The sequence below is a fragment of the Delphinapterus leucas genome, chromosome 2 (genome assembly GCF_059928025.1).
Source record: "Delphinapterus leucas isolate spDelLeu-1000000601 "Yukka" chromosome 2, BTC_Dleu_Yukka2, whole genome shotgun sequence".
Lineage (NCBI taxonomy): Eukaryota > Metazoa > Chordata > Mammalia > Artiodactyla > Monodontidae > Delphinapterus > Delphinapterus leucas.
Genome location: NC_143130.1, coordinates 147,013,374 through 147,035,680, shown reverse-complemented (window position 1 = coordinate 147,035,680; position 22,307 = coordinate 147,013,374). Strand labels below are relative to the sequence as shown.

At 36.4% G+C, this 22,307-nt stretch overlaps 1 protein-coding gene across 5 annotated transcripts in view; it reads right to left on the bottom strand.

The window, feature by feature from the left end:
• Window positions 1-22,307, bottom strand: part of GPHN (gephyrin) — a 606,903-nt gene that overhangs the window by 8,417 nt on the left and 576,179 nt on the right. For all 5 annotated transcript variants that reach the window (XM_089907851.1, XM_089907850.1, XM_089907848.1 and 2 more), the window contains 4 exons: window positions 19,927-20,014; window positions 8,169-8,242; window positions 3,957-4,021; window positions 554-657 (listed from right to left, as the gene is read on the bottom strand). In XM_089907851.1, the coding sequence (XP_089763977.1) occupies window positions 554-657; window positions 3,957-4,021; window positions 8,169-8,242; window positions 19,927-20,014 (331 nt within the window). The remainder of the gene's footprint in view (window positions 1-553; window positions 658-3,956; window positions 4,022-8,168; window positions 8,243-19,926; window positions 20,015-22,307) is intronic.

Below are 22,307 nucleotides of genomic sequence, written 5' to 3'. Positions count from 1 at the left end.
GCAAACTGAAGTTAGTGTTGGTGGAGAAGGGGACTATAATTTCGGAGTGATTTTTACTGCAGGTATAATTCCTCAGCCTTAGTGGTCCTTTTTCCAAACAATATGGTCTCCCTTTTCTTCTTCTTCACTAGAGTCTCTTTCTTGTCCTTTGTCTTTTTCTGAACTGTTTAAAATTTATCAGCGGGGTCACAGAAAAAGTGATCAGCTAAATTGCTGTTCTCTCTAAGTTTACATAGGGGAAATTCTTGTCCCTCCTTCCATATAGGTTTAGTATTAGTTTAGTATTCTATTGACCATTTTGTCATTACATATCCACTCCTAAATGGACTTCTAGCTGGAGAAAATTATTCACTTTAGGAGTCATGGAATAATGTGGGAAGGGAATAAAAGGGACTCCTTTCCCTCTGTTTTCTATCATGAAGAGGGGACTATAACCACATTTTTCCTCAAAACTAATATAAAATTCTAGATGTTTGTTTTGGGCAGTTAAAAAATCATACCCTAATTTGTTATTAGGCTTCAATTTTGGTTTCCGGTCATTAGAAAACATTACCCTGGCTTTGATGATGGTTGGCCGAGGATCCAAGATGCCTTGCATCTTTCTCAGTGCAGGCACAACAAAGAGATTGCAGGTGACCACGGCTGACACAGGATTCCCTGAAAGTCAACCAAGCAGTTATTTATAGTACACACATAAAAATTTGCCATATAATTATGACTGTCTATACCTTCAGGTATCATAGAGAGTGAAATGACTAACCACTAGCGTTCTTCTTCTGAATCACCTTGAATCCAAAAGGAGGCCAGAAGAGAGCTGTAGTTGACCAAATGCCACAGAGGGTGTAAATATTTGGATCTAGCAGTGAAATGCAGAGACTTCTGATGCACAGAAGCTGTTTGACACCATTTATATCTGTTTTCCTGAGAGCCGTACATTGAAAGCCTTTAGTAATGAGTTTGCACTTGCTATTTTTAAAATGTTCTAAAATTACCATAGTAGTACATGCTCAGTGCAAAAAAAAATTAGCAAGTAGGATAAGAATAAAGAAATTTATCCATAATCCCCTCTAACCAAAATTTTCTTTAAACTGAAAAAAAAAACAACAATGATTTAAGACGTGAAGGACTTGAAGGCAAAACTCTTAGGAACTGAATTATGTTCCCCTCAAATTCATATGTTGAAGTCTTAACCCCCAATGTGGCTGTATTTGGAGAAAGGACCTCTAAAGAGGTAACCAAAATTAAATGCGGTTGTAAGGGTGAGGCCCTAATCCAATAGGACTGGTGTCCTTATAAAAAGAGGAAGAAACACGAGTGTGTATACACAGAAGAAAGGTCATGTGAAGACACTGAGAGAAGGTGGCCATCTGCAAGCAAGGAAGAAAGATCGTAACAGAAACCAACCTTGCTGGCACCTTGATCTTAGACTTTCAGTCTTCAGAACTGTGAGAAAATAAATTTCTGTTGTTTAAGCCACCCAGTCTGTGATATTCTGTTATGGCAGCCTGAGCAGATTAATACAAATACCAAGTTTTTTTGCAGTTATAAGAAAAATTTGAGGAATTCAACTGTACCTCTCCAAGAAGAAATCTGGGTGTGTCATGCACTTCAAAGAGAGGTATGGTGGGCTATGAAAAAAATGACTGAGCTGAGAATAACAGATTTCGCTTCTTGTGTGGTATTGTTAACTAACCAAGCCATGCGACCCAGGCAAGAGTTCCAAACCTTTCTGGGTCTAACGTTACTCATCCACAAAATGAAAGGTTTGGATTATATGATTCTTAATATTCCTTTTGGTTCTAAAATTCAAATTTTACTAATACTTTTATACAGTGGTATGTGAGTATGCATATATATAGAGAGAGAGGGGGTGGGGAATGCTTATTATATTTTAGGTTACCTTGGCCTGGCTTTGTGCTGCTAATTTCATCATCAAAATAAAAGCAGTGGTCAGTTTAGCCTATTACTAGCTAAAAGCATACCTTTAATTTTCTTCTACCCACAAAAGCAGTTAAGAATAGATTTTTTTTAAGTTGTTAAAAAAAGTTGTGATGAATGACATTGATTATTTCAATAGAAAAAGTGAGTTGTCCCACAGGACAGCAGACTCTTAATGAGAATCAATTGCTTTCCTCTTGCCTCAAAATATAAACAGATGGAAATTTTTCTGGAAAAGCAAAAAAAAGGAAAAATAAAAGAAAAATAAATAAGAAAGCTATTGCTCAACAATGATTACAGTATTCTTGTAATGATACTGTTTTATAAAATTACTCTATAAAAAATGAATTGTTCTATATAAGAAAAGGGACTGGAAAAATCAACAACAAGAAAATTGCAAATAGTGGTTATTTCAGGGGGAGGGAGATTATGGATAACATTTCTTAATGCTTATCCGTGTTTTCTAATGTTTTTACAGTGAACACGTTACTATAGTAATTTTAAAAAGTTAAAAAAAGAACAAGTAGATAACACATAACTTTTCAACTGCATTAGAACTTATCAAGATTAGTAATGGCTTTAATTGCAAGGACCTTAAGAAACCAAAAATCCAATTCTGACTTTTCAAATCCTTATAAAAAGAACCACTTTGCTGGTTCTACAATCTGAACATGTGAATTGTTGCTGCCCTCTTTTGGTACTTTCAGGCTGAGCAGTGAAAATCTCAAAATAAAGCAGCAATTTGAAAATAGGCTATTTAATTATAACTTCTTTGGCAGATCAACAACACTTAGTAATGGCAAAATAGGCTCCCACTATAACATACTTTGTAGGTCAAGTCATATCTTCTGTAGACAACAAAAACAGTCTCTTCTAGTCAAAATGAAGCTAGGAAGATGATTTCATTTCTCTATATAATGGTCTTCAGAGTATCTAGGGATGTATTAAAGGCCCTAAGGAGTTTTGTACCACAGAAATCGTTTGAAGACTAAAACTTTATTTACATGACCTCGCTCTTAAAATTTCCTATATGAGAGAAACATACTCTCTTTTATGCTTACAGATAGGGGCTTTAAACATGTTTTTAAAGTTCTAAAATTTTCTGTCTGCCTTCTTTTCTTTCTATCTCTATTTTGAGCTTTATTTAATATAAAAAAGCAGGTAAATATCCCAAAGCCACCAGACTTGTACATCTGAAAGGAATAAGTAGGTTATTTTCTAAAGGAATCTATGCCAAAAAATAGAGAATGGGACACTGCTACAGATCAGAGGATAATTTTTAAAATTGAAAAAAATAAGTAGATACACAAAACTTCTAAACTGCTTTAGAATTTATCAAGATTAGTAATGGCTTTAAAACCTGGCTTTAAATGCACAGCCAAAGTCCAAAAATTGTAAACTGAACCACTTTGCTTTTTCTATAATCTGAACACGTGAGTTTCTGCTCACGTGGGAGAGGGTGGGGATAATGATGTGGTCAGACTGATGATGCCTGGGATTTGGCTGAGAAGCATCAGTATTTGCAGTCCCTCCTGTGTTGCTGCTCTCCCCAACCAGTCCAAATCTGGTGAGAACCAAAGGCAGCTTTGTACTTTTTTGTTCTAGTATTTCCATGGGCGATTTAAGGCCCTTTGGCCCATTGAGCATAATACTCTAGTTGTGAGAGGTAATTATACTGCTAACTTTGACCAATTTCCTGTAAGGAAAAGCAGGTGCCCTAGAAAGAGGTAGTGACACTTAACTCCTGATTACCATCTTAGGGTCTGAAATGTGCTTTGAAAGATACTAATTTGACTTTCACACCAACCCTAATTAGCCCCATTTTACAGATGAAGAAACAGCTTCAGAGAGGTTATGTGATTTGTCCAAGGTCATACAGTATGAAAAGCTGGGATTTGAACCCAGGTGTGTCAGATTCCAAATCATGCGCTCTGACAGGGGACTGGTCACCTGGGAAACAAAAAGATTTTGGTTATTTTTCCAGAAAAAGCAAAAGAAACTATTTCAATTATTCTTACCTGGTAGTGCAAAGATTATTTTTCTTACACCATCAATATCCAAAGTTGCAAATGTCGTTGGCAGGCTAGAGGAAAAGTAGAGGTTGTTTGTTAGTGACTGCTAAGCAACCTGAGTAGTAAGTTAAATACTGCAGTTTTCTTGTTACATGGTTCTTCATACAGGTCACCTATTGTGTGAAAGTTCTTTTCTGTTGATTCTCCTTTAAATCTTTATAACCTGAAGTGTTTCGAGGGCATTTAAATTAATTCTTTTTTAGCATCTTCTGTTTTCAGGTAACCAAACTTCCTGGTTTTCTGTAGTTTACATTGTTTTCCTTCTTGCCAGTGCCATAGAAGCATATGCCAAATCCTGGAGTTTCTCCACCCCTCTAGTTAACAATGTCTATACGTTTTTTTTTTTCTGCTGGAGAATAACAATCATTCTTTTTATCTGAAGACTACCTGGTAATACATGTCTATCAGATAACTACCTATTGTTCAAGATGAGTATTTCTCAGCCCTTTAAGACTATACTCAGAAATAAACATAAAAGTTTCCCTCCTATGAAGGGAATGTTTTGAAATGTCAAAATAAATAAAATACCATGACTAGAACAAAATTAAAGCAATAGTAATTTAAGAATATTATCAAATTATACTTCCTCAAAAGTCTGACATGAACGCTCATCATGGGGGTGTGCAGAGGGGTGTGAGTGTGAAGAGGGCAGGCGGTTAATAATAGTGATTTTTTTTATTGATTACCCTTAATATAGAATTTCAGCTAAAATTTTTATTATATTAATGAATCTTGAGTGATGCAAAATTCTTAGGGAATGCTGAGATTTAAAAGTAGCTGAAAAATTACCCTTTTAAGCACCCAAATTGTTTTTCTTTTTACTATTTTTGCTCGTTGGTTGAAAGAAGAAAGGATCACTCACTCATTACCTTTTGCAATAATATGATGAACATTAATATTTTTGATGAACTACAGCCATCATTATGGATTGATTCTACTCTGCTATGATACAGAGATTTTGGGTCACAGGGGTATTAAACCATAACATAACAGTACACGTGGCGGTGTTTCTATAGTTCTTGTTTCTGTTTTTTTCCCCTAGTTTTTTTTTCTGTAGGTCCCCTTAATGCTAGACTGCCATCATCTTGACCCTTAAAGCTGGCCTTTGGTTTGGGAACCAGAGAGCAGTAGTAATAGTTATATTGTTGGGATGATAATAATAATAGTAATAATAGAAGTTACTATTTTTAAAGAAACATCTAAGCATTATATCGTTTAATTCTTACAATAATCCCATGAGGTGACAATTGTCATCCCATTTTACAGATGAGGAAAATGAGAGAGAGATTAAGCAATTTGGCCAAAATTACTCAGATACTAAGATTTGAACCAAGGTTTTTCTAACTTTATGGCTCATAATTAGATAAGGCTCTCACAGGGTACACTGTGAAGTGTTATTACATGGACTTCGTAACATCTATTCTTGGCTACTCTGAGGCCTTTTTTTTGCTTACTTCCTGATTCTTTGCTGTGTTTTAGAAAACTGAGATTAGAATGTCATATCCATTTATAGATAGGTTATTTGGCAATGACTGTTACTGTGTGATGAAAATAATTTCCAAGGTACATTTTCGACAACAGCTATGCTCACTGTAGATGACCCATAAAAAACTGTGGTTGGTAGATCTGGTTGATAATATTCCAAATGCTTTTTGAGTATCTCCGTGTCTAAAAGGAAAGAGGTTAATTGCATTCTGAATGTACTGTATGTGGGAAGAGCAAAGCTAAATTGTTCTTGAGCTTTTTATATTTCTTCTTATTCTACTATTAAGTAGCAATTACCTTTAAATTCTTCTTATCTTCAGACAAGTATAAAATTCTGGACAATTAAAGGAAGCCCATTTAAACTTCTAAACCACTTTTTTTTTAATAGCAAACTAACACACATAATAAGATTGAGGAGGGAATGCATAACACCTTCCTTCTACTGTATTTAAAGCCAATTTAAATCATCTTTTGAACCTTGCAGACAGCTAGTGTGATTTCTCTGAAGGTACTCATTTTAAAAAGATTCCATTACAATAAAACATTTTGTTATGTGCGCTGCTATCATGAGTGTTTTATTGCTAGACTGTGAAGTTTTTGTTTAGGATCTGGAAAGCCATTTCCTTGAAACTCAACACCTATTGTTCATTTTTCCTCTTGAGATCAGAATGCAACAGCTTTTATACAATAACCGAAGTCACAGAAGTCCTACAGCTGAAGTAAGTGGTAAATAATAGACTAAAAATAAAATGAATACCAAAATTATACATCATGGATGCTGAGATTAATTTAAATAATAGATAATTTAAATAATAGATATTATACAAATATTTCTCCTCTAGAGGTGAGGGTAAGTAATGTCAGCTTCTTTCTCACTGCAAAGGAATAATCAATTCAATTTTTGAGATTAGTGAGAAGTACACTGACATACTTTTGGGATGTCCTCTGTATTCTAATCAAATTAGTACTGCCCATGGGGACAGAGTAAAAAAAGCCTGTGTACTCATAGCATAATAATATTTGCTTAAGACAAGATATTCTTAATAGGAATGATCCCAATCCAACACCTTCAATAGTAAAAGGGCCTTGTCAGTGGCAGCATATCAGAGCAACTACAGAAATATAATGCCAAGAATTCTAAATTCTATTACATTGTGGAGAAGGCTTTAGGGACAATCTTAACTTCATATTTAAATGTAAAGCCTGATCTCTGCCTTAGAACTGACACAAGGTATCCAATAAATCAGGGAGATTAGGAGTGCTGGCTTGACACTTAAAAAGGTTTCTGGAATTTGCTGCTAGTTCCCATGGCTCACTTGTAACAACTGGTAAGTCCCACCTCTACTTTCTCTTAGGGTTCATATGAGCACCCATCAGAGTATGACCCTGAACTAAAGCATCATTACTGTTGTCCCTGACAGCATGGAGGTGTGCTGGAATGCTCACCCACACACTGAGGGCTTTCAACAGTGTTTTTATAATGTTTACATATCACAGGTTTATAGAGGAGCAGGGGTCTCAACAGGCAGGCTGTTGTTTAAAGACATGGCCACACATATTTTATCAACACCAATGTTTGCATTCTTTGAGGATTTACAATGGATTACAGAACCTCCATTAGCCCTTCCTGAGGGAGCTATTAGTTTTCAGGAGATATGCAAGATCTAGGTATGTGGTTACTTTTCTTTCCTCTTGGAAGGTAGTAAGAAGCAGTATGAAACACTATTCATGAAGTATTCTTACAAAAAAAAAAAAGTTGAATCTGAATCTACTCAAACCTTTAGATCTAACTTCTGATGTACAGAATATACTGGAGAGAGACAGGAACAAATTAAATGCCACCACAAGGAAGCAATCAGCCAAATCCATTCACTAGGACAAAACTAGGACAAAAGATTCAGTTGCTTCAACAAGTCAGTGGCATGCCAAAAAAGGGGGGCGGTGGTTGGTAAATGTTCCTGTTTAATAGAAACTTAACCAAATACAGTGAGTAGACCTGACTTGAATCCTAATTCAAATAAAACATATGTAAGAAGGCATACTTTTCCTTGACATTTGGGAGAATTTTCAAATACGATCACAGTATTAGATGATACTGAGGTATTCTTATTTATTCTGTTACCTGAGATAATACCATTGTGATTATGTAAGAAAGTACTGCTGTTGTTATTAATATTTGAGATGTATACTAAAATGACATGTCTAGAACTTGCTTTAAAACAATCCAGCCCTCTGCCCCCCCAAAAAGGTGAAGAAGAGGATTGATAAAACAATTACAGAAAAATAGTTACTGAAGTTGGGCGATGGGTATATGGGGGTTTCATTGTACTCCCTGCTTTTGTGTACGTTTGAGAATTTTCATACTGAAATGTTATAAGTGAGAGAAAGAAGCAGAAAAAGAGAAGGAAGGAACTAGACATGGAAATTAAAGGGAGAAAAGGTTTGGAAAGTTGCTTTGCTTTGTTTAAACCAGACCCAGTGATTTATAAAGAAGATGAATTCCCATTTCAGATAGGATATACACTTGTTCAGAGAACTCTAATACTATAATATTTCTTTTATTAGAATAAATAATCCATAATAGAAAATGTAAAAAGAAAGCATTTAAAAACTTTGTTAGTCAAAGCAAGCCAAACCAACCCCATATATTAGATAACAAGATAATTTTCATACCCTGGTTTCATAAAAACCCTGCCAAAATGGATCTGGGCATGAAGATCAATGTCCAGCACCTGCTTGAGATAGTCCTGCAAATATGAAAAATAATCACTTTATTTTCGAACATTCTAATATCAGACTTTCAAACTTTAAATGAAAAAAAATAAATTTGTAAGATTGAAATGAAAAGAAACACCTTATTTTAGTGAAGTTGATTTAAGACAAATATTCCTTCATTCCTCATTCATTTATTCATTCAGTAAATATTTACTGAGCACCTGGTATATGTTGAGTATCAATCTATGTACAGGGAGATACAGCCTGGAGCAAAAGAAACAATGTCCCTTCCCTCATAAAAGGTACATTCTAATAGAAGTAGTTAGATAGTAAACCAAGTAACCACATTAACATATAAATCATTACTTGATAGGTTGTTGTCTCTCTTTTAAGACAGATTTTTATGTCTGAGAAAGGATGTTAATAAATATGACTTAAGTAGCTGTGCCTGGGCAGGGAAGCCACATGTATGCATCATACACTGTTCTGTCTAATAACTTAAAATGATGCACATTCCTTGAGGACACACTTGGACATTTGCCCACAGATTACCAAATCTAAATAAGTCAACTAAAAATGTAGGGAGGGAGCTCTAAAACAGAAAGTCAAGGGTGTTTAATTGCTCCAACTTTATATTCTGCTATTACCAACACAACCAACCTAAGGTTATGACCAACCCAGAGCCATCTGACAAAACATGATCTTTGGAAAGGAAAGGCAATACTGGCTTGTAGTTGGTTTTGTAAACATAAAGAAAAAAATTGCAGTTTAAAAAGTTTCTCTTAAGTAATACAACCTCTTGGTCTATTACTGAGTTTCCTGCTCACTAATCCAAGATTCTAGTAACCTACTAAAATTTTAAATATTTCACAAGTTATGGGACACTTTAATTTTTTTTGCGGTACGCGGGCCTCTCACTGTTGTGGCCTCTCCTGTTGCAGAGCACAGGCTCCAGACGCGCAGGTCAGTGGCCATGGCTCATGCGCCTAGCCGCTCCGCGGCACGTGGGATCTTCCCGGACCGGGGCACGAAGCTGTATCCCCTGCATCGGCAGGCGAACTCTCAACCACTGCACCACCAGGGAAGCCCGGGACACTTTATTTTTAAAAGCTGTCTCCTTCTATCTCCACAGCCTCAGCCAACATCATCTCACCTGAATTACTGAAATAGGTCTCTCTGCCAACACTCCTGCCCTCCTCCAATTTATTCCCGCCACAGTAGTGAGAGAGGCCTCCTGGAAACAAATCTGATCAAATCAATATATAATACTTCAATAACTTCCTGGTTTCCAGAAACAAGTCTCAGCTTTTAAATATCATAGCTAAGATTCTTGTATTTTCTAGTCCCCTTTTGCCAATCATTGCTCTTATCAGGCAATCCTTTTCCCACCAGCCTGATTCCTCTTCCTTAATCTCTCTCTCTCTACATTCCAGCAGGACTATATTGCTGTCAGTTTTTACACTTTCTTGCCTCAAATCTTTGAAAATTTTCTTCCTTCCGTTTAGAATACTCTTTCTTTCCACCCTCCTCTCTCTCAATCTCTGAGATGACTCTCAATCTCAGTCATCTTCTCAGCCTCCCCTGAATTCCCAGGGCTGGATAGTAGATTGATTAGTGTTTATTTTTAGGTTATATTATTAGATGCAGTAATTTAGAATTTACTTGATGAACTGATCCATGTACATATATGAATAGGAAATGTCCCTCCACCTAATATCTAGTAATCCTTTTTATCTTAATTTTCTCTGACATCAAGAGAGTCATACCAGCTATCTTTCCTTGTAACATTTTTCTCATCTTTTACTTTCAATGAGCTGTGTCCTTATATTTAAGGTGGGTCTTTTATAAGCATCATGCAATTTGTTGTTTTTTAAAATCCAGAATGACAATTTTTAATTGGAGGACTCAGTCCATTTACACTTAATATAATTATTGCTATATTTGGGGTTTAAAACTATTGCCCTCCTATTCATTACCTATTTGTCACTTTTGTTTTTCTTTTTCTTCTTTCATGTCTTCTTCCAATTCACCAAAATTTTTTGTTATTTAATTTTCTTTTTCTTCTATTTGTTAGTTACACATTCTCTTACTATTATAGTGGTTATTTTAGAGATTACAACATGCATTCTTAACTTACTACAATCTATCATAATTTGGTATTTTTATCACTTCCCAATGTAAGAACTTTAAAACATGTTAACTCCATCCATTCCTCTTTCCTTTTCGTGCTATCATGTATCATATACTCTATATACATTATAAATATGTGTGTGTGTGTATATATATAACTATTATATATATACATTCTACATATACTATACAAACAATATATACTCTATATATTCAATATATATTTATATACATTTAAACCTCAAGATAACAATTCATTTACATTTACCCACATATTAACCCTTTCCTTTGCTCTTTAGTCCTTTCTACATTTTCATGCTTCCATAATCTTTCCACCTGAAAAACTCCCTTTAGGATTGGTCTGTTCAGTTTTTATCTAGTTCAGTTCCACACTAGCTTTTATTTTCTTTCAGCATTTTACAAATGTCATTCCATTGTTCTCTCTTTTATGTTTTAGAAGTTCTGTTTTGAACACATTGATTTTGTTTTTATTTTTTTAATATTTTATTTTATTTTGGCTGTGTCGGGTCTTCATTGTGGCATGTGGGATTCTCTCTAGTTGTGGCGTGCAAGTTTTCTCTCTCTAGTTGTGGTGTGTGGGCTCCAGGGTGCACGGGGTATGTAGTTTGCGGCACATGGGCTCTCTTGTTGAGGCGTGCAAGCTCAGTAGTTGTGGTGCGTGGGCTTAGTTGCCCTGCAGCATGTGAGATCTCAGTTCCCTGACCAGGGATTGAACCTGTGTTTCCTGCATTGGAAGGCAGATTCTCTACCACTGGACCACCAGGGAAGTCCCTCCATTGTTTTCTGAGTTCAATAATTTCTGTTTAAATCATTTCTGTTAGTTCTATTTTTGGTCCTTTGAAGGTAACATGTCTTTTTGGTAAGATGTTTCTCTTTGTCCTTGGTTTTCAGCAGTTTTGCTATGACTACCTACGTATGGTTTCTTTGTATTTATCCTGCTTGAGATTAGCAGAACTCCTTGAATATCTGGCTTTATGTCTTTTATTAGTTTTGGAAAACTCTCTGCCATTATCTCTTAAATATTGCCTTTGTTCACTCTCTCCTTTCCTTTTGGGACTCCAATTACACATATGTTACACCTTTCACCAAATCCCATACGTCTTTTATGCTCTTTTCCATATTTTTTCCAAATTTTCATTTAGTTTTTATAAATAGATTCTAATTTTCTAGTGAAATTCTTTGTCATTTCTTTTTCTTAAACACATTAATTACAGTTTTTAAAAGTCCATATGAGGCAATATAAATGTCAGGACCATTTTTACGGTTGTACTATCTTGTTTTCCCTTCTAAATTTTTAGTTATTTTGTGCTATTTCTGGTAAAGTCCAAACATTATATATGAAAAAAATTCAGAGGTTTTGAATGATGATATATTCCTCCAGAAAGAATTTAATTTCTTCTGGCAGCTTAACTAAGATTACCTTGATATAATCAGAGACTGAGACAATTTGAGGCTCAATTGCAGTCTTTGAGAAGACTGCTTTTTTTTCCAGTTTGTCCTTATTCTTAGATCACAGCACTTCAAGGGTTTAAATTGAAAGCCTGAGATATTTGCCAGGGTCCTTCCTCCACGGCAGGTCTTGAACTCTTAAGACTTTTGAAAACTCTGCTTATTTTCTTAGCCTTTTAGCTATTCTGTTATGCTTAGATTCTTGACCTCTTGACCATTACATCATCCCCTGTCCCTCCTGGCTTAGGAGTTAGTAAATGCCTTGAGGAAATATATGGTGAAGAATTCCAGTTCAACTTCTCTGTGGTTCACTTTTCTCTGAGATCTTGGTGCCTTGAATCCCATCTGTCTTGGTTGTTCTCTTTGGACATCTTTTTCTTATTCTTTAAAAAAATTTACATAGCTTTTATCTATTTATTTTTAATAAATTTATTTATTTATTTATTTTTGGCTGTGTTGGGTCTTTGTTGCTGTGCACAGGCTTTCTCTAGTTGCAGCGAGTGGGGGCTACTCTTTGTTGCGGTGGGCTGACTTATTGCGATGGCTTCTCTTGTTGAGGAGCATGGGCTCTAGGCGCGTGGGCTTCTGTAGTTGTGGCATGGGGGCTCAGTAGTTGTGGTGCATGGGCTTAGTTGCTCCGCGGCATGTGGGAACTTCCCAGACCAGGGCTCGAACCCGTCTCCCCTGCATTGGCAGGCAGATTATTAACCACTGTGCCACGATAGCTTTTATAGTTGTCCTTGGTGAGAGAGTTGGTCCAAATAAGCCACTCCATCATAGTAGAAGCAGAAATCTCCAGGCCTTTCTTATGTGTTCTTATAGTACTATGTCCTCCTGACATCATACACTTAAGTAATACTGCAGTTTCCTGATAACAGATATGTATCCTTTATTGTACTATAAAGTTTGTGAGATCAGAAACCCTCTGTATATATATAATGAGTCCATGATGATTAGCACATGACTTTCATTCATTCATTTGCTAGTTCAACAAATATTTTTGAGTGCCTACTATGTATGAGGAATTCTATTTGTGCTAGAGATTTAATAGTGAACAAGATACATATGGTCCCTGGCACAAGGATGTCCTGTTATAGTTTACTGGAGGAGGAGACAGCCTAAAATAAGTAAAACAACAAATAAAATAACTATAAAGTGTGGTACATGCTATGAAGGAAAAAAGCAGGTGCTGGGATAGAGAATAACGGTATGAGGTAGAGAATAAGGAAAGGCCATTTTAAAAGAGGTGGTGAGGATGAGAAGGACTCAGCCATGAGAAGTGTGGAGGGATGAGAATTCCAGACAGAGGAAAGTATATACAAAACCTTCAAGAGCAGTAAAGAGTGTGTCTAGAACTGAAAAGACAATGGAAGGTAGTGAATGAATAGGAAAGAGGCATAAGGGGAGGTTGGAGAGACAGGCAGAGGCCACACATGCAGGGCCTTATGGGTAATGATACAGAATTTGGAAAGCATATATGCTCACTACATACTTATTAAATGAATGAAAGTATTTTATTTTTCTTGAAAAAAAAGGATTTCTGTTGTAAAAATGCCCCTTTTCATTCTTTCTGAACATGAAGAAATGCTTCATGTTTCTTGTGATGGAAAGCTTGTACCAGACATAGCAATAAAAGCTGAGAATCCTCACTGTTCTTAAGTTTCTGTCTACCTATAGAAGCAGGAAGGACCTCTGTCTGATGTTCTGAAAGCTAGATCCAGATAGGAAGAAGAAACATGAATGGATGAAGGAGACAGGTCTTTTCCTCAACTCAAGTAAGAACAAACAATGTCAGATAAATTATGAAAGACTTTGAAATGGGCAAAAAAGATGATTGGATGTCCAAACAACCTTCTGGGTTATTTGTGCCTTTCATTGTCTTTGTGCTATTTTATAAAAATTAAGCTGTAGAAATCTGATGGTGAACATGATTAGTATCCAAAGAAATGCAAATTAATTCTGTCGGTGGTGGTGTAATTGATTATTCTCCTGTGGATATAGAACAGTTCTGCATCCATTAGCAGACTGATTTCAGCATTTCTGATTACCTATAGGTGTCTCTGTTCTTTGAATTCTTAGAACCAGTTGCAACATCTTACTGGTTCCCTCATTAATTTATGAGTTAAATAAAATCATTGACACATGCTCATTTTATAAAATAAAAAAATATATGAGATTCATGATTTTATCTTTAAAAAACTATACCTTAATTCTGAAGGCTCCACTGAGATGCCGTATTGATTTATCTGACAAAACCAAGTAAACTCAATTGCCAGAAAAGTGCATTTTATGGGTGGCTTAAACCTGCATACATCGTTCTTTGGTTTCTGGAGTGTATGCCAAGTAGTAATAAAACCTGAAATCTGCTAACTTTGGGTTTCTCTATTTTTGCCTCCTCTATTAATTTTGGTTCTATGCATGGCCAGTAAGGTATTCCCCTTTGTAGCATCAATGACTGAGAATTCGGTTTTATGGTCTGACCATTTGGTGATTCCTATAAATGGGTAATTGAAATCTATTCTCTGTTAGGTAAGAGAAGATAGAGAATCTGGTTTGTTAGTCTTTCTTGTTTGTTTGTCTGTCATTTTGAGCCTAAACCAATTAAGAATTTTGTGACCTCTAGGAAGGAAAATAGCTCTTTATTTGTAGACTATTTTTTTTGTTTGTTTGTTTCTGTGTTTACTCTTAATCTGTGGTTGAAGTTGTAGAGCTGAAGCTGTATTTTGAAAAAAAAAATTTTATTTATTTGGCTGCATCGGGTCTTAGTTGTAGCGCTCGGGATTTTCATTGTGGCAAGTGGGCTCTTCATTGCAGTGCGTGGGCTTCTCTCTAGTTGTGGCATACAGGCTCTAGAGCATGCGGGCTCAGTGGTTGCAGCATGTGGGCTCTCTTGTTGTGGCACACAGGCTCTCTAGTTGCAGCGCACAGGCTTAGTTGCCCTGCAGCATATGGGACCTTAGTTCCCCGACCAGGGATCAAACCCACGTCCCCTGCATTGGAAGGCGGATTCTTAACCACTGGACCACGAGGGAAGTCCCTGAAGCTGTATATTATTTATGTGGTTGTGTGTCTATGTGTCTGTGATCCAGGAAGGCATTTATCTTGTTTTGTGAGTGTGAAATGTTTTCCTATTTCTGGAGGGTATTCATAAATTATATGCCTGTGAGACCACCATGCACAGTGGGCCTTCCTCGGAGTATGCTGCAGATTCAGGGTGTCCCCTACCCTGGCTCTCTCCATTTGAATTTGAATGTGATGGACGTGTTGCTGGGGAAACACAAGAGCCTCTCATCCCCAACTCTCTGGTTTAGCAGGACATGAAGAGAAGAGCCCTGATCTTAGGCCCACAATAAAGTTTGCTTTGCCAACGGGGAGAAAAATGAACACACCGAAACACTTCTAATGTCTCTTAAATTAAAGATACTCTATTCTGATTCATTTAGAGAGATAAGTACTTACATAAATAGAATATTCCTAAAGTTCCCAGATAATAAGAAAATTTATCTTATACTATTTTAAATATGCTGCACTAAAAAAAATTCTTCTTATAATTTTAAGAATAAAGTTCACATAGTTAAGGTAAATCTCTGGCAAATGAGACTAGCTTAATTATTTTGGTTAATAAGCAAACCCAGCCATGTTCTTTCTCTTATCAGTGTTAAGTAGGAAAATACATTTTATTTTGCTTGGGTTTGTTTTTTCCTAAAATTATATAGGTTACTCATCAAAGAGTCTAACGCTATTCTTATATAATACTTAAGACTGTGAAAAATCTAAAATTTGGTTCAATGAAATAGAATCATTATTCTGACAAACTTTTAATTTCAATAGTAATTATGTTTGTAGAATGTCAGCTTGAAAATAATTTTCAAGATTTTTAAGTAATTTAAAATCTTGAACAGTTATTAAATTGATTAATTAATGAATAATCATGAGATACCTTGATTTCTAAGTACAATAGGGTACTCGATCACTGCTTACTAAGCATGGCTTTTAGTTAATACATTATACTTTGCTTCTTATTTTAATATGCCATAGAGACGATATATCTTTGGGTCGTGTTGATGAGTATGTTTTCATTTTTGCTACATTAATAAGGTACAAAGGGGATGTGTGTGGCTGTACAAAGTTGTATTCTGTGTTTATGAACTTTGCTAGTCCGCTAAAATGCTTACATATGATTTGTCAGTGATTGATGCTCCCTAATTTTTTCTGTGAAATAGAAATTAGTGATTTTCTTAAACATTATAATAAATATGGGTGGTTGCAATTATGTTAGAAGTAATCATGACAGACAAGTAAACTATGCATATTCTTTCACTTTTCAGGAAAAAAAATATTAAAAAAAAAGTCCAATACTCAAAATACTTGGTCTCAGGACCCTTTACATGCTCTTAAATTAAAATCCATTAAGGATCCCTAGAGCTTTTGTTATGTGGGTTATGTCTATCGATATTTACTGTATTAGAAATTAAAACTAAGAAGTTAAGAATATTTATTTGTTGGTTCATTTGTAAACAGCAGTGATGAAGCTATTTCACGTTAACATAAGTAACTTATTGTTTATACATTGTTTTATAATTTTAAAAATCTCTTTAATGTTCAGCTTAACAGAAGTCAGGTGGATTCTCTTATTTGCTTCCGTATTCAGTCTGATGAGATATTATAGATCATACAGTCACTGGAAAAACTCACTATACAGTCATGAGAGAAGGAAAATAAAAAAGTCAAATAAAGTCTTAGTTTTATTATGAGAATAGATTTAACCTTGCAGACCTACTTAAAGAGTCTCCAGGACCCTCTTTGGTCTGGAGACCACTCTTAGTTCTAAAGTAAAGTGTCAGTTTGTTCCAACATATAAAAAAAGCATAATAAAGGACAAAACTCTGAAAATGACTTTGATTTGCCTTGGTTTAATTACCTGTGTTTGAAATGAAGCTGAGAAATATATTAAAATTTTAGTAAGTTCACTCAGTTTTGATGAGCTTACTTCTTTGCTTTACTGATTAATGCTTTCCCTATGATATGTAAGGTTATTCTTTTTGTGTAATATGCCTTTTTGTTTATTTTGTCTTTGATTATTTAAGGAAATGAAAAAGTATAGAACAAAGGTTCCTAATTTATGAATGAGCCAATATTATTTATGATCATGTTACCTTCTATGCTTGTTTTCCAATATTTTATTGTTGCTTTGAAAAATTAGGTAACCAAGTATGTTTCTTAGGTAGCTATGATCCTATCTTAATCAGGTGCCCAATTTTTTTTTTTTTGACAACTCTTTTTTGCCTTCTAAAGATCAGATCTAAATTTAGGAAAAAAAAATTTTTTCAGAATATCTTCAACGCCTAAGACTATGTTTGAAACTTCCTAGAGGGCCCCTAGAAAGTCACGAAGATTTGTTCTTTCATCTTCTAAAAAGAGAAATTAGAAATAGTTAGGTTTGTTTGATATGTTACCGTTACAGGAGTTTCAGAGGAAGGGAGTTACTGTTACATCTGAGAAGAAAGGCTCACTGTGCTCTAGGTTAGGTTTATGCAGGTAAAATGTCATTAATATAATGTTTCAGAAATTGTATGCTTTATGGGAAGTGTCTGGAGATTTGACAATGCCCTTGTTGTTCATAATATGCTTTCACCCTCAGGGGAAACACTGACCAAAACTTTTATGAAATAGTTACCTACTGTATACCAACAGAGAATCTTACTTATCTTCTAATATTATTGGTTACAGTAATAAATTAAGCACAGCTATTAAATATCTACTAGCTAAGGAAAGCCTCTGTTTTACTTTGATGCTGGCCTGAAGGCTCTGCTATATAAGCTACAGTAAATAGTTTGTGTCTGCAACAAAGACAGACTCAGAGCACTAGGGAAAAGGACAATCATAGGTATTTTGAACTATTGATGCTTCAAAGAATAGTCTCTAGGGTACAGGCTGCTGAGGTGATATAGCTTAGATAACTTTTGTACAGTACCAGTGGACTGAGTCAGGAATCCCAGGACTCTTTAGAATGAAAACAGATGGTTTCAAGAAAGCAGACTGCTAACCCAAGATCTAGCAGAACAAGAAAACCATGGGACTAAATGAAATGTTAAGGGAAATAAAAAATATTTTAACAAATTATTTATTTGTTTGGAATATTGTTCATTAGTTTTAATATTCTATTGCTATATGGCTGTAGATGTGTAAACCAAACTCAAGGAGACCTATATGGTTAATTAATACTTTTGTTGCTAAATAATCAGGGCAAACCTATGAGACCAGTCCTTTTCTGTGATCAGTAATGATCTTTGTGATTATTTTGATCATATGGGGTGGGGGAGACACTGTTAGGAAAAATTAAGAGACCTTGAAATAGGAAGAAACAATTATTTAATGTCCAGTCTAGCGTATCCTTATCGATTATCTACACGTTTCATTGTCTTTGAGCTATTTTACAATTCTGTAGGTGGTGGAAAATTTATAGTAATGCACACAATTCTTTAGTTTTTAGGGCAGAAAGCAAATACTGTTTACCTGAAACTTTTGGTGTTTTATAAAAATGAAAACTCTTTGCAAAGGCTATGTGAAACAGGAGGAGGTGGGGGTGGGGAGAGATTTTGAGGGAAGCAACTATGGAAGAGTCATTTCTCCTTGGCTGAGAAGAGGATAGAGGTCTGTGGGTCCCACAAGCAGCAGGGGCCCCTTTCCTCTGCCCTAAGACTCCCAGTCTCCCCATAATCCCAGTGCTATTAGCATGGCCCAAAAGAACAAAGATCTGAGATCTAATGGCATGACAAGGACACTCTAGATGTGTCCAGTGAAGACTGGTGATCAGATGTGTCTCCCTGATGCTCTGTTGCCTCTTAAGCCCCTCCCAGTTCTTTGGCATAATTTTTGGAGGCAATTAGTCCTATAGTGGCTTAAACAAAATTTCCTGCCAGTTCTGTAGCATAGGTACTCACAGTAGAATTTAAGTTGAATCACATAAATAATTTCTTGTGTACCTGAGTTTCTGCACTTAAAATTCATGTGTGCTAAATAATGCTTCTGGATCTTTCCTTGACTAACTTCCCTGTCTTTTCAGTGACTGGTTTTCAGGCTCTGCCCTTGGGCTGAAGCAGATGTTCTCTCTCTTACACTTTTCTTTCTTTCTGCTACTGAGGTACACTGGAATTCTTTTGGGGACTAGAATTTGCAGGCTGGCAGGAGTTTGCTGCATTGATGCTTTCTCTCTTTCTTCCTGGTTCTTCTTTCATATGATTCCCCCTCAAGGAGTTAAGAAGGACAACTATTAGCTCCTATGGAATACTCTGGGATGCCCAGTTCCTAAAAATCTCCTTCCTAGTAAATTAAAGGTTTAGTGTAAGTATCTTACCACACAGAGAGTAAAAAAAGAAAACCAATATGCTTTACTATATTGGCTGTTGACCTGTGAGCAAATCCCTGGGATAAATGACATCTTTGTTAGCACTAATAAAGAAGGTTAAGGTCCAGAAGTATTCTGTTCTTACCATAATTGAGCCACAATTGCCAAGCCTATGTAAGCTATAAGCTTGTTGCCTCTTCAGAAGTACTGGAAAAGCAAACTTCTGGTCTGCCAAATAGGTACTGTCCCATAATTAAGTTCATTAGCAACCAAGATAAGTTTTATACGAAATACTCCCTGGAAATAAGAAATTTAAAATTTAAGTACTCTTAACTTCAGGGTTTGCCCTCATGATGCTCAGAGCACATCAGGCAGTTTGATGGTAATGATAACAGACATGTTGCAAATTATTTCTTATAGCTTTGCTACAATGCAGACCTCAGCCTAGCCTTTGTGATCTTGGGAGAGGACTGCAGCAATCTGCTCTACCCAGGGCTCAAGACCTCTAGGAGACTTTGAGGGAAGACTGACCCAGAAATCTGTCTGCTATGAAGAGAATACCTATCTACATTTTAACACCTTCACTCCTGGATTTAATTTGAGATGGTAAGCTCTCTGACTTATCTGCACTGCATACCTTTTAGAATGCCCAGAAATTTCTGAAGCCCTGTGGATTTTCAGCTTTGTGGGAGTCTGGTTATGGATAACAGATGACTACCACACCACTGTTAATCAACTGCATACTTCATGAACCTCATTTTTTCATACCTTTTCCCCCATGGACACACCCCCTGATGTGATGATGACATCAGCACGACTGATACCCTCATTCAAGGCATTGAGTAAGTCATCTGGGCTGGAAAAAAAATAAAGACAAATAAATTAACACACAAGGAAAAGATTTTAAATATAGTGCCAACTAAAAACTAGACCACCTATTCAACGAGTAGGCATTACCATGAGTACAGCACAAAAGTCTGTATGAAGTGGGAATCAAAAAGGTCTCTGCACAGTAAAAGCATAATTCATTGTGGAGAAAGAAACTTGTAAGTGTGGAAATAGTAGTTACTGGTACTTTCACAGGCTTTTTACTCAACAAGGCAGTATAATGAGGGGAGACAGTGAGGTGTGGATAGGCTGCCTAACCATCCCAGTTTGCCTAGGAATATCCCAGATGTAGTGCTGAAAGTTACATTTCCTAGGAAATTTCAGGCACACCAGGACAGTTGATCGCCCTAGGTGTTGGAGACTTAGGACTCTTTAGAGGGAATATGACTTAATTTAGTTAGGCCTTGAGAAATGGGCTGAATTTTTACAGGTGGGAAGGAATGGGAAAGGGCCTTGTAAGCAAGAGGATCGGACTGTGATGAAGCCTGTGGTGTTCTCGATGAATGGGGAAAATGAACTGCTTGAGTGAGGGATCTGACTTGGAACGTCTGGGATAGGTAGTGTAGGGCATGATTTTGGAGGGCTCTCAAGGTCAAGAATTTGAACTTCATCTAATGGGAAAAGGGTGGGGGGGGGTCCCTAAAAATATAAAGAGCCAGTAGGTGTTTATTGGGAAAAGGGTAGAGAAAAAAAGAACAAGGGAGGCAGAGACAGTATGAGATATTTTGAGAGGATAAAGGGACAGGGTGAATGTTAGGGATTGAAATTAGTGAGATTCCTGACAGTCAACTGAAAAGACAAGTGCACCAGGCCCTCTGATTGTACAGATGGAAGGCCTGGAAGGAAGGATGGCGTGAAATCAACAGTCTTATCCTATTGATGTTAGAAGGGTTGCAAAGGCCTAACCTGAGATTAATCAAGTGAGAAAAAAACAAAATGCCAACCATCAGGGTTTCTGGAGAGATAGGATATCAGGCAATAGCTGAAAGGGACTGTTTAGTCACAATTTTAAATGCATACAAAGCTACTGGGCAATGTGCACTGCACTTGCATTTACCTTCAAATGATGGAGAGTACAGAAAAGGTGCCTTTTGAGGAATATTTGTTCAGCCTAAACCCTTGTTTTCTAAGAACTTTTTACCCTGTGGAGAAGGGAGGTATTTCCCTTTCTCCTCCATAGACATCTAACATGTACATTTAAAAAGGGAACAATCCTGGCTTCTGATGCTCTAGTTCTTGTTTTTAGTCCTTCCTGAGGCATATTCTTGGTCTTGTGCTCAAGGAGACAACTCTTCCCATAAATCTTCCCATAAATCCCCCCCTTTGCTTAAACTAGAATCAACAGGTTTTTGTTAACTTGAAATCAAATGATGTTTCAATGGGATAGCATATGTTCTCCCAAATCTCTCATGATAGTGAAGTTTGTTCATATCCTTTTCCCTTGATGCACTATTTCATGGGAGGATGAGGAGGAGGGAGAGGAGATGAAGGAGGAGGAGGAAGAGAGGAAAAGGAGGAGGAGGAGGAGATTTGTAACTAGCACAAATTTTATCCGGGGTGACAGAGGTAAGGAGAGGAACTTGAGATCTACCCGAGAGGCTCTTCAGGAGACAAAGTTGGGAGGTGGCACATTACAGAGATTAAGAGTGTGAACTCTGGAGTCAGACTGCCTGAGTTTAAATCCTGGTGCTACTACCTGCTAGATGTAGAACCTTGGACAAGTTGCTAAACCTTTCTTTGCCTTAGTTTTCCATCTGTAAAGTAGGGATAGTATAGGGTTGTTATGTGGGTTAAGTAACATAATATATATAAGTTTGTGGGATAGTACCTGGTACAAACTGAGTTTATAAGAAAGGTTGGTTGAAAAAAAAAAAAAAAAAGAAAGGTTGGTTGTTGTTGTTATTACTGTGGTACTGACAAAAGTTATCATACAAACCTAACAACCTGGCAGAGTTCAACTTTAGCATATTTGACTGTTTTTATTTAGGAGAATATCTATGACTAACACAGAAGAAAATCATAGATTGGACCTCAAATACATTCACAGAACTGTATGTGAAAAGCCCAAAGGGCTCAATAAATAAGCTAGGCCTGGTTCCAGCCTGAATAGTTCCATTTACTATTAGGTTCTCTTACTGACTCTAGATAAAATTCTCCTGCTCCTCAAGCACTGGCCTGTCCATGAGTGTACCAGAGGTTGTTTGGCTTTGGTGAGCAAGTTCCCAAGGAGACAACAATAAAAGTTTGAAAAATGGCTCACA